Source organism: Pezoporus occidentalis, unplaced genomic scaffold (genome assembly GCF_034315485.1).
Source record: "Pezoporus occidentalis ecotype Australia unplaced genomic scaffold, CSIRO_AGI_Poc_V1 ctg28, whole genome shotgun sequence".
NCBI lineage: Eukaryota > Metazoa > Chordata > Aves > Psittaciformes > Psittacidae > Pezoporus > Pezoporus occidentalis.
In genome coordinates this window covers 254,133-266,308 of record NW_026914718.1, presented here as the reverse complement: position 1 = coordinate 266,308, position 12,176 = coordinate 254,133, and the positions used below count along the sequence as shown (strand labels likewise).

Here is a 12,176-nt window from a genome sequence, read left to right as displayed (position 1 = left end):
TGGTACACTAGTGATTTTTCTCTGGACAGGACCATCTGAAGAAATAAGAGATGTCAGTCCTGTGTGTCTTAGGCTTTCTGATCATGTTCTGGATGGTAAAAATTAGTACTAAATTGCTAGAAATAGATTGACAGGGAGCAGGTATTAATTTTCCTGCTAATTTATTTAAAGATTTAAGTTGGTGCAATAGCTTTAGACAGGTATGTACTCTATTAAAAACTAGGGGATCATATCTTGATTATTTTGCACCATTATAATCGGTAGATAATAATAGATTCTCTGATTTGGGCCTGAAGAAGACAGAAGAATGCTTCCTTCTGGTAGCAGAACCTTTAGTTGATTTGGAACATCTTTGTATATGATAGCAGTTAATTCTTTTATTCCTCGGTCTCCTAATATAGATGTAGCTTATCACAGAAATTATAAGCTATTTATTAAATGCAGTCTTTGAAAGTTGGGTAGGACAAGCCGCCCTTAATGTATGTATACTGCCTGAGACAACTTCCAAAGCATACAGAATTGGCCTTAGAAGTATTTGGACAGTCTCGTAAGCTGCTTAGGAGGACCCATGTAATACTCTATGACCAAGTATACAGAAGAAACTGTAGGAAGAAGTCTGCAAACTACTGTGCCTTCGGTTATTTTCTCTGGAACCTTCCCAGCACCATCTGCAGGGCTTGGCAAAGGATCAGATCAAACCACTGCTCTGAGAAAGTGATGGCAGGGGGAAGTTCAGAGTACAAGGTTTGGATGATGTGCTCATTGGAAGGGAATTCAAGAGATAACATTCCCATTTTTAAGTAAAGCATCAAACAGCAACAGCTTTCCACTTGACATAAGCATTTGTCTTGCTCCAGTTCAAAATGTTGCTGTCAAACTGCTCTCTAAAGGCAAGCATAATTCCTAATGAAGTGATGTTAATGAAGTTGTCCTGAGGAGCCACAAAAGCCAATAAATTCACTAGAGTGGTGCTTAATTTAAAAAACTCTGAAGCTGGAGTAAACATTTGCATGTTATTTAAAGGCTTCTTGTAATGAAGTGCAAATACATGTAGCCACTGGGATATGTTTTACTTGTTTTTTTTCAGGTTTTGATGAGTTAACTTGTTATTGTGGTGAATCTGTGATTTACCCCCCTGTCCCCTGTGGCACTCAGCCACCAGAGTGTAAAAAAACATGCACCAGGCCACACGACTGTGATCACCCAGGTAAGTGAGGCCATCCAGTTTTGCTTGGGTTATTTCATTTTGTTGCTGGTTTTTGTTTGTTTTGAGCTTGTTTTGTTTGAAATCCAAATGTACAGAAGTGTACATAGGTCTATTTAAAAATCTATTTTTTTTTCTTAGATGCTTTTTCTGTAGTTTTGAATGTTTCCAAAAGTCTATGTTTAAAAGCCAACCACCTAAATACTTGCCATTGAGTGCTAGCAGTGGTACTTACGGCTGGTAAAAGCATTGGATTTTTTTCTGATCATTATTAATAGTCATAGCACACTAAATGTTATATTCCAAAGATTAAGTGCTATTGCAACAGTGGGATAATCTAGTGAATGGTTAGTTTCTGTATTCCTTGGAATTAATTACCTTGGCTGATTACAAATGATACAGCACAGGTCAAACAAATCTGTGTTCTGACAAATTTTGTCTTGATAGTATAACCCTGCTTAGAAGTCACAAAATTCTCTATTTAATTTAGAAAATGTGGAATAATATTCACCTAAAAAACCTGCCATCATAGTTTGTAAAGAGTACTTTAAAGACCAGATTACCCTCGCATGAAGCATCATACTTCCCACAGATTGTGTTGTTCTGAAATGCAAACTCCTGTTTAATAGTCTTTACTGTCTCCTTTAATGCCTTTGACTGAAATATGCTAATAAAACTGTGCTGGCCTTTATATTTCTGTGACTGTAGTGTACCATTCATGTCATAGTGAGGAGAAGTGTCCACCTTGTACCTATCTCACTCAGAAGTGGTGTATGGGCAAGCATGAAGTAAGTCTGGACTCTTAATGTTTTTGAATACTAAGTAATGTTCTGGGACTGTAGGGTTAGATTTTTTTTGTGGCCTCCATGGAATGGGATATGTTACTGGAGCTTGAGTTTAGTGTGATTGAATTAGAAAAGTATATCTTTTATGTGATATGCATTCAGACCAGCTGCTATATTGGACTGTGATGTAAAGAAAAACTCAGTCTTTGTCCTAAGATATTTTAGTAGCTCTTGCATGGACAGTGTCAAATGAAGGTGTGAACAAGAAAAGTACTTTGAGATCTGCGTTTATAGTTTTTCCTTTTTAGTTGTCATCTGTTTCCTCTCCTCTTCCAGCTGCGCAGTAATATTCCGTGTCACCTCACTGACATTTCGTGTGGCCTTCGCTGCAATCAGATGTTAAAATGCGGAATGCACAAATGTAAAAGAATCTGTCATAAAGGAGAATGCCTTATAGATGAAGAGTGTAGACAGCCATGTATTATTCCAAGGCTATATTGTAATCATCCCTGTATGGCTCCATGTCATCCGTCTTCACCCTGCCCGACAACATCCTGCTCTGCAAAGGTTAGATACCAAAAGAAAATTCAGAGGAAGCAAGCTCACAGGAAAACTATGATTTCATTATCAGCCAGTAACAGTTGTGGCAAGTGTTTGTATATTGGTAGCATGACATTTTTTCTATGAAGTTACTGATTTTTTTTTTTTTTTTTTTTAAAAACCTATACATCACTTTAAATTAGCCATTATTCCACTAAAATGGGACTTTTTCAAGGAGTAAACTTGACCTCCCTTACACCCCACCATGGCTGTAAAAAGACCAAAGTTTAGAAAAGCTGCTCTCTTTTGTGATGCACAGGTTGATCTTCAGTGTGAATGTGGAAGAAGAAAGGAGAGTATGATTTGCTCAGAAGCCTCTAATACATATCAAAGGTTTGTACTGCAGTAATTCTTTTAATTCCTTTCTGGATTTACTTCTTTGCAGTTGATTAAATGTTAGGCTTGACTAAATGTATTTGATTCGCAGGCATTTTCACACTTTTTTGTACTTTGATGTACGGTTTTTCTTTCGTATTCTCCTGAGCTTTCATACCAGCTACGCTGTACTAGGATACATTCCTCATTTCAGTGTTGTTAGTCTAACTGTGCCAGTGTGTCAAAGCTCGAATCTCCCATCTGCTCTACCCACATTGAGCAATTAGGTACAGGCTAATTGAGCAGGTCCAGATTCAGGCCTCTGAGTGCAGGACCTATAGCAGTCCATGTGCGAGTTCCCTTAATGTGTGATGGAATCTAGTCAATACAGGTGATGGAAACTAAGAGTGATTTAAAGTCATTCTAAAACAGCTAAACTCAGGCATCAGAACTTTGGTCCTAATATGCAGACTAAGTTCTACCTGATTCCATTCCTGTCTCTAGATTCTATTTCTGAACTTCTTTCTTTGTCTCTCTTACAAGAGAGGGCAAGGAATGGACAAGAAAAAGAAGTAGGGCTTTGGAAATGAAAATAGAAAAACAGTATTCATAATACTTTTTTTACAAACAACCTTACTCTGAGGCTGTGGTTGAAAGGGAGTCAAAAAGATAATCTAGAGTTGAAGAAGTTCATCCCTGTGAGGGTGCTGAGGTGCTGGCACAGGTTGGCCAGTGTTCAAGGCCAGGTTGGACAGAGCCGTGGGCAACATGGTCTGGTGTGAGGTGTCCCTGCCCATGGGAGGGGTTTGGAACTGGATGATCTTAAGGTCCTTTCCAACCCAAACCATTTGGTGATTCTATGATACTGTCATGGGTTAACCCCAGCCACCAGCTAAGTACCATGCAGCTGTTCGTTCACTCTGCTCCCCAACATTCCAGTGGGATGGGGAGAAGAATCAGGAAAAGGTAAAACCTGTGGGTTGAGATAAGAGCAGTTTAATAATTGAAATGAAGTAAAATAATAATTGTAGTGAAAGGGAGACAACAGAAAGAGAGAGAGGAATAAACCCAAAGAAATACAAGTGATGCACAACACAGTTGCTTACCACCCACTTACCAATGCCCAGCCTGACCCTGAGCACCGATCGGCCCCTTCCAGCCAACTCCCCCCACTTTCCATACTGGGCATGACATGCTGTGGTGTGGAATACCCCTTTGGCTAGTTTGAGTCAGGGGTCCTGTCTCTGCTCCCTCCTGGCTTCTTGTGCCCCTCCTCACTGGCAGAGCATGAGACTGAAAAGTCCTTGATCAGGGTAGCTGATGCTACCGAACAACAGCTAAACCATTGATGTGTTACCAGCATTGTTCTCAGACTAAAGCCCAAACACAGCACTGCACCAGGGACTAGGGAGAAAGTTAACTCTATGCCAGCTGAACAAGGACACATGTTCAACCAGAGTTCTGCTCTGCATCCCAGTTGATAGGAGAGCACAGTCACAGATTCTGTCTTTTAAAGAAAGCTTAGTATCTGATTTATTTGGAACTGCTGTTTGAGGGCTAGCCCAGCTTAGGATGTGCTGCTTTGTTCCTGCTGAATGCTGCCCAGATTCAAATTCTGTCAGAAGATGGCTTAGCATTGACATAATAGGTGCTTAATATTAACTAATGAAAACGAGGAGTGAAATGTGCTAACCAGAAACAGTTAATAACAATTTTAGTCAAAGTTGAATGCAAGACAGACGTAAGACCACTCCATAGGGAGTGGTGATCAGTGTTTCTTCTTTAGAAGAAAGGGTTCTGTTGCACTATGAATACCAATTAGAAGACTGACTCAACTTTGAAATACCAGTTTAAACTGACATTCGCTCGTCATTAATGATAAGCTGGGAAGGTAACATAGTTACTTGTCCAGATTCTTGAAGGCTGTTATTTCTCCGCTGCTTGTATAGCTCTACTACAGAAACAGGCACTGCAAAAGTATTCACATAAGGAAAATAGTTTTTTGAAGTCAGTGAGAGTCCTTGCATGCATAAGCTGAACACATATATACGTATCTAATCAGAGCCCAAGTCAAGAGGAAGGGAAAGAAACAATCAGTTTAAAGCAAGTGTTTGCTGGTTCAAATGGGTTCATGCTTGTCTACAGACTACTCTTGGCCCATGTGATAGCAACAAAAGTGGCATTTTAATGCCAGCTAAGTTTGTGTGGTAACTGCAACTGTTAATGTGGCTGAAAGAGTAAAATATTCTGGTTTCATGGGGTTAGGTTTGGCTTTTTTCCCCCACCATCTACGCATGTGGGGAGAGAATCTGGTAAATCTGAAGCCGATGTCCCTCTCAGTGTTTTTTGGGTTTATGCAATGTGATAGATGATGAGTTCTCAGTGTGTGAAGGAAAACAGAGACAAACATATCCTTTAATCTGAATTCAACAGAAAAGATCATTAAAAGGACTGAATGTTCCATTTTCAGGATTTTGCTTGAGAATAGTGTGGGATATTTCACTAAAAACTTAATGTATATTTTAGTTACAGAAAGTTTAGCAAGCAAATCAGACTGGGAAGGCTTGTTACTGAAGGGAATGATGAATCTTTATAAAGAAAATATTAACAGTCTCAGTAGGCATTTTGCTCTTTCCTTATGGCTTGAATAATCCGTATTTTCTAAGCAAATTTCAAAGTACTTTATAAATTCACTTTACAGCTTTTAGTTACACACAATTAAGGAAGAATCACATAAAGGTTAAAAAAGCAATTAAAGCTGTACAGTCAGCTGCAGTTTGCATGTTAAGCAGGTGAGAAGAAAAAGTATTCACACTGCCTGGCTTAGACTTGCTTAGAATTGACCCTCTGAAAAAATCCCTGAAGTATGTCTTGCTCCTGGTTGCTTGAGGGAGATTGAGACAAAGTAACCTCTTAAATTATGCAGCTAAAACTAGGTGATGTGGAACTGGAGTCCCATTCTGTAATGTGATGAGTAAACAGCCTGTCCTTCTCCACCTGGAGGTTTAAATCTGCAGCTTTATAAAGCTTTTGAAAGGTTTATGTGTAGCCTCAAATGAAATCTAATGCTCTTCTTTTTCAGAATAGCTGCTATTTCTATAGCCACTAAGTTAACAGATCTACAGCTTGGAGATTCAGTGGAAATCAGCAGGCTTATTACGAAAAAAGAAATGAAGCAGGCCAGGTAAGGAGAGCAATGTTAGAAACATGCTTCATATCCTTGTGTATACCTGAATCACAAGCAATGTGGAAAATACATAATATTGTGAGCAAAATCCCAGCTAAAATAGAAAGATTTTAAATAGCCTGGCTCTACTTTGACAATACTGCTAAAAAAGTATTATGCAGTTCCTTAGTGGTTCAGATTTTTGCTTTTATGTAGAATGAGATCTGTGTTATTGGCAGTTTTGTTGCTGTAATTGTATATGGAACAATAGAATTGTGGTTTGAGTTTCTTTCTACCCAGTAAACTAAAGTTCCTCTGGACTTCAGGTTTCTAGACACTAACTTTTTGCTATTATCTTAGATTTTAGTATCCAGCATCCTGGATGATTAATAGCCTAATGTTTTCCTCTGGTCATCATCTTACCATTTGTAATATTTGTCTGTTACTCTTTTTACATGTCTTGCATTTGAATCTCAATTTGATTGGCATTTCTGTGTTTTAGTATTAGCTTGCAAGTGCTAATCTGCTTTTAAGTCACAAAAACACCTGTGACTCAAATTTGGTGATTTTCTGTTCCTCCTGATATTCCTCAGGGTTGGAATCACTTGTCTCTTTACTTCTAGTATCTTTTCTTTAAGGAGTTGTCAAGTTTCTCCAACACCCTTCTGTCAGAAACTTGACTTTCTGAAGTCTTCTGCCTCGAAGTCCTTATATTTCTGCGTTTAGTTTATTTCTGGTACCATCTCTCCTTTCTTAATAGTGAATTTGACTATTTCAATGTGTTCAAAATCTCATGTTCCTTTATATTATATAATGTCAAAATAGTGAAATTTTCCTATGCAGTTGCTTCATTGCTTCCTGTATCAAAAGCTTATACCAGCATATTTTGGCTAGTCATTCTGTTCTGTTTATTTGTTTAATGGCTGTGAAATGGGAGCACATTTATTACCAAGTCCTTTTGGGTAATTATCTACACTGAAATAATTTTAACTCTGAATGTAAGGGCAAGGTGAACTAATATCAGAAAGGACGGAAATGTCATAGCAGCTGTATACTTGCCAGGATTGCAAGTAAGACAACAGTGTCTCTATTGGTGTCCCAGCCTTTGCAATATGTAAATGGTGCTGTAGTCACTGCCACACATGTTTCTGTGTGGGCAGACTTATTGCCCTTTCTTTGAATAGTTGAAATCACCAGAGATTACTTTTCTTGGTGCAAATCTTTACTAGCTTCTTGTCAGACTCCCTTATTTTCAAAGTAACTTACAATTCTGCTTTATTCATGTACAATAGCAGAATATTTTATGCAAGCTGTACAGAGATTTCTGTTTCTCTTGTTCTGGAGGATACCATATTTGTTTAGACCTAGAGTAGCTTCTTGAAGTTGGCTGCATTCCTCTTCTAAAGGAGGAGAATATGATTCTTCAAGCAAATGACTTTAAACAGTGCCAGGTTGATCTTAGAGTGCAAGTATGTTAGCTTTTTTCTGCCTCCACCAGAAGTTGTGGATCCCATAGCTGTAGGTCTCCAAACATAATACATACCACTGAATGAACCAGTTTCCCCTGTAGAAATTAATTGTTTGAAGTTAAGGAACTGTTATGAACAGAATTATTTTAATCTCTATGAAATACTTGACAAAGATGAAGTTCAGAAAAGTTAAATTTGTAACTCTGTTGACACTAGAAGTTATGGGCTTCATTGAAATACTGATTTTTATGGTGCATCATAATCCTCCATATGCATAGCTAACTTTCCTGGTTTTCCTGGCTGATGCATAGAACTGACCGTCACAGCTTACTCTGTTGGTATCCCATCCTTCCTAGCATCGCCTTGATGCTGATGCCAACTGCATTTGTTTTCTCAAATGATCTAATTTACCAATATAATCCAATTCAGAAGCTGGTTTTCTCAACTTTGGTATGGAGTTGGTAACTGCTGCTTCTGTTCAAGACCTGGAGAAGGGCTTGTGGGCTCAAAGATCTTTGTGGTTTGTTTGTTTAGCTGTATTATCTGATCTAATACAATAAACTATTCTCACACACTCTTCCTACTTCTTCAGGCTGTCATAACGATATGATACCAACAGAGCTACAGTTTGAAAAGTGTGAGTAGCAGCAGTGATTCTAGTTGTATTTTTCTTTCTTAATTCAGGTTGCAATGTGATGAAGAATGCTTAGCTCTGCAGAGAAACAGGTGGGCACTAAACTTGCTTTTTTTCCTGTTCAGAAGTTCATGTTCAGAAAGTTAATGCTATGGACAAAACCCCCTTTCCTGCATGACCTAGACAGCCAATAAATGTGGAGATGGTCCCTGGTCTATATTGAGTGATCTGAGATCTTACAAGAGTATTCTAGTGAAAAGTACTAAATGTGTAGTTTCAAATGTACAGACTGCATCTTCTGTGCGTTCTTCCATCTGTATTAGTAACCCTTTTCTTTACCCTTCAGTGACAATCTGTTTGGGAGGCTGGGAGGATTTGTGGCTTTATTTTGTTTGCTTGTAGTTTTGTTACATGTTGTTTTTTCCCTCCTGCCCTTAAACATAGGCGTCTTGCTGAGGCTCTTGAAATAGATGATAATTCTGATCCTTTTAATATCCGTTCTCCTGGACCAAAGTACAGTGAACTTCTAAAAGAAGATGCAAGGTATGTGTTCTAATGCTGGCAGGTATCAGTGTTGAGAGCAAGATGGGAAATGCAGAACAGTTCCATTTACTCTTGTAAAAATGCCCATGTTTTACTCTCCAGCCATGGCAGTAGGTGATAATTGAGGCAAAAGAGTTGATGCATACATCTCAAGACCTCCAAAATGAGAACGTGAGAAGTAACAAATGCCTGACAGGTTGCTTTGTTCTGTAATAGGACCAAATTTAGAATGGAAACATCACTTTTCACCATTCTTCTCACTACAGATCAGGACCTGTATGTCTCATGCCTCTATTGCTTTCATATGCAACCAGCCCTATATGGGTGCTCCTTGTTATCTTTTCAAGACAAAGACTAAAGTGATAGCTGAGTAATGAAACATGCTCCCATAGCCTGAAATTACTGAAATTATTTCCCTCCATCAATTTCTTTTCTTTTTTTTTTCCTTACTGCCTTTATTTTAAAAATAAAGAAATGGAATTAATAAAACCCTTGATTGACACAGAGCTAAGCCTGTGCCAGCGCTGACAGCAAAGAGGGCTGCTAGGCTGAAACACCTGAAAATGAGGCAATAAAAAGTCAAGGTAGTATCAAAAGCATTACACTAATAAATACTCTGCAATTTGGAATGACCATTAATTTGCTGATGTGTTGAGACAAGTGAAAATTCTACATAAGCAGCCGCACAGAATGTAAGAGTAAATCAAGCAACCTAAACCTCCTAGTACAGAACCAGAGACAAGTATAGGTGAGAAATAAGCAGGTCTGACTGTCCCGCATATCTAATCAGGATCATCTGGTGAAGACCAGTGAACTGCAGGATTTCTCTTCTCTTTGGTTTATCTTCTTGTAAAATGATCTACAATGGGATTAATTTTCTTCTACCACCACCAACACAGCCCCCAGCCACATCCCCTGCATACTATGCTTTCTGTTTTGTCTTCCTGTTTGAGTACTTCAGTCTTGACTATCTTGGGATTTCTGGAAGACACATTCTGAGTATTTCTGACAGACATTCTGGTTGATTTCAGTGGTGGCTTTGAACTAATAACTCTGGTTTTATACTTTCGAACACTTCCAGGAAAGTGATGGAATCACCATGCCCTGGAATCACCTTAGTGGTGGCCTTTGCAGAGCTGGAGCGAAGGTTGGACTTGAGGATCTTAAAGGTCTCTTCCAACCTGCTTGATATGATTCTGTAGGCTCCTGAAGGGATGGTTGTTTTTGAACATATCCTCCAGTCTGTGAGCTGGTTCCTCAGTAGGTTTTTAAATATAACACATCAGGTGTTTGTGGACCCTTTGGTTGTTGGTTCCATTTTTTTGTTTGTTTTCTTACCTCCTGTGGTCACTTCACCTTGAAATTTGGATGTTCATGGCTGGCATTCCATGTAACATTTCCTTTCTGAGTCTATGGAGTTAAGCTCATCCTAAAGAGATCAGTGGGTTTGGTGGTTGTTGTGGTTTGGGTTTGGGGTTATTGCTGCAATATTCTTTCCAAAGCCTCATGGGCTGTGTCTGTATTTCACAGCTGAGATGTCCAAAGGCCTCTTTCTTCTTAACTCTACAAGTCCAGGTCTTTTTTGCATTTCTCCCAGTGTAGTATTTTTCTCCACTGAAGGTCTAGGAGTTCTGATGATGGATGGACATCTACTATGGTCCATCCTGTAATGGTTCCTCCGTTGTTACAATACCTTGAAGGCTTTCCAGTGATGGGCTGAGTCCCACCAAACCAGTGATCAGATGATGTTGGTAGCCAGACTACTTGATGTTGCCATTTTCCGTGTTTCCTTGAGACCATTTGGTCAGCATCCAGAGCTTTAGTGGGGCACCTACCAAAGATGACGGTGCCTGCTTTAGTAGGCACTTCTTGACTGATGAAATTCTGACATCATTCACAAAGCGGTGTTGTGTTGGTATGGAATGGTGCCTGGTTTTGAAGAAATAAGGTTTACTGATAACCAGCTTTGAGATGTGAAGTATTCAGGTAGCCTTTTTCCACCGTGGGGATGGTGCCCTAACAAATAACAACCTTACTTTTGGAGTTAGCTTACCTGTTTATTTAAGAGCAGAGCGCAAAGATTACCTTTATGTGAAAACTTGACTTACTGTGATTAAGCAAGATAGAACAAAATCCTTCCTATCTCATATCAAGAACATTTTCTTTGCTTGCAAGTAGCCTTATGCGGCTTCTTCTTACTAATTTGTTATGCTAGACAAGTAGGCCGCCAAAGTCAGTGCACTTTTCTTCTGTCTTGGAAAAGATCTCTACTCTGTTTATCCAATCCCCATTTTTGTGTTTAAGCATGTATTCTAATTAAGTGAATTGCCTGAGTGACAATTAATTTACAAACCGCTGAAATAGCAGCTTTAAAATCTATATTATCCATTTTAAAATGCAGACTTGTGTTGTCAGTAGAATTGTATCCTAGACTTTTATGCTGTGTTCTAAGGGTTGAAGGAAAAAGAATTGTTATTTTTTAATAGCAGTGACATACTAACCTTTTTGAAGTGTAAATAGTGTAATAAATCAAAATGCTTCCGCTTCAGTTGAGACCTTAAATGTTGTTCTTGTTGAAAATGATGTTACAAAAGATGAAGATACTGTATCTTTGTACACTCTTACCTCATTTACCTAGAATACTGGTTTTGCAGGAAGGATTTGAAGTTTGTCAGTGATGTTGAGAAGGAAATGAGAATGCTTGTGGAAGCTGTGAATAAGGTCAGTATGCAGATATTCTGTATGACCTATTGTAAGAAACAGGTTTGTTTAATTTGGAGGGGGAGTTTAATGTTACTAAACTTTATTAATACTAATAGTTACGAGTGGACCCTGAATCTGCTTAAGCTCCAATAGAGTACACAATTATAAATAGAACAAAATTTTTGGGAGACGTAGTAATTCAGGATAACTTTGGTGACAGCCTAGCTTTGTTTGAAGATTCAGTCAGTGCTGGGCTTTAACGTATCAATGATTCTTATTAATTTTTGGATCTCTGTTAGTCAAGTGTTAATCATTGAAGATGATGTTTAAAGGGTCAAACTTTGAGGAGGAAAGCCTAGGTGGTTCTAATTCCTGTAATGGCGCTGGCTCACAAATTTATGTATGCCTTCCTGCATTTGCCAGTGTGTGAGGGAGTCCTTCTTTAAGGAGATTCGGATTCAGCCACAGTTGTTTGGCAGACTCCAGTATGCCAAAACAGAATCATTTGTTTTTCTAGTGAAAGCAGAATTCCACCTTCAGGCCTGTCAGGTGAGCATAGTCCTGGCTTGCTGCTGCACTGTGCCTCACCCAGTATATGTGGTTCAAAGGACAGTATAAACCATGCTACTCTCAGTTGCCCTTAGCTCAAGAAAGAGTACACTTCATGTAGAAAGCAATAATTTCCTTCCCTCTACCCCGAGGACAGTTACGTAACTTTATTCCTTCTTCTTTATGTATGATGTTTTCTTAAACAATC

At 38.8% G+C, this 12,176-nt stretch overlaps 1 protein-coding gene across 3 annotated transcripts in view; it reads left to right on the top strand.

Annotated features, from left to right (window-relative positions):
• Positions 1–12,176, top strand: part of NFX1 (nuclear transcription factor, X-box binding 1) — a 51,190-nt gene that overhangs the window by 26,589 nt on the left and 12,425 nt on the right. For 2 of the 3 annotated variants that reach the window (XM_062625328.1, XM_062625327.1), the window contains exons 14-21: positions 1,088–1,207; positions 1,913–1,992; positions 2,326–2,556; positions 2,849–2,922; positions 5,987–6,088; positions 8,224–8,265; positions 8,618–8,716; positions 11,371–11,437. In XM_062625328.1, the coding sequence (XP_062481312.1) occupies positions 1,088–1,207; positions 1,913–1,992; positions 2,326–2,556; positions 2,849–2,922; positions 5,987–6,088; positions 8,224–8,265; positions 8,618–8,716; positions 11,371–11,437 (815 nt within the window). Of the gene's footprint in view, positions 1–1,087; positions 1,208–1,912; positions 1,993–2,325; positions 2,557–2,848; positions 2,923–5,986; positions 6,089–8,223; positions 8,266–8,617; positions 8,717–8,818; positions 9,443–11,370; positions 11,438–12,176 lie in introns of those variants that run through there. The other variant, XM_062625329.1, reaches the window with a different exon arrangement.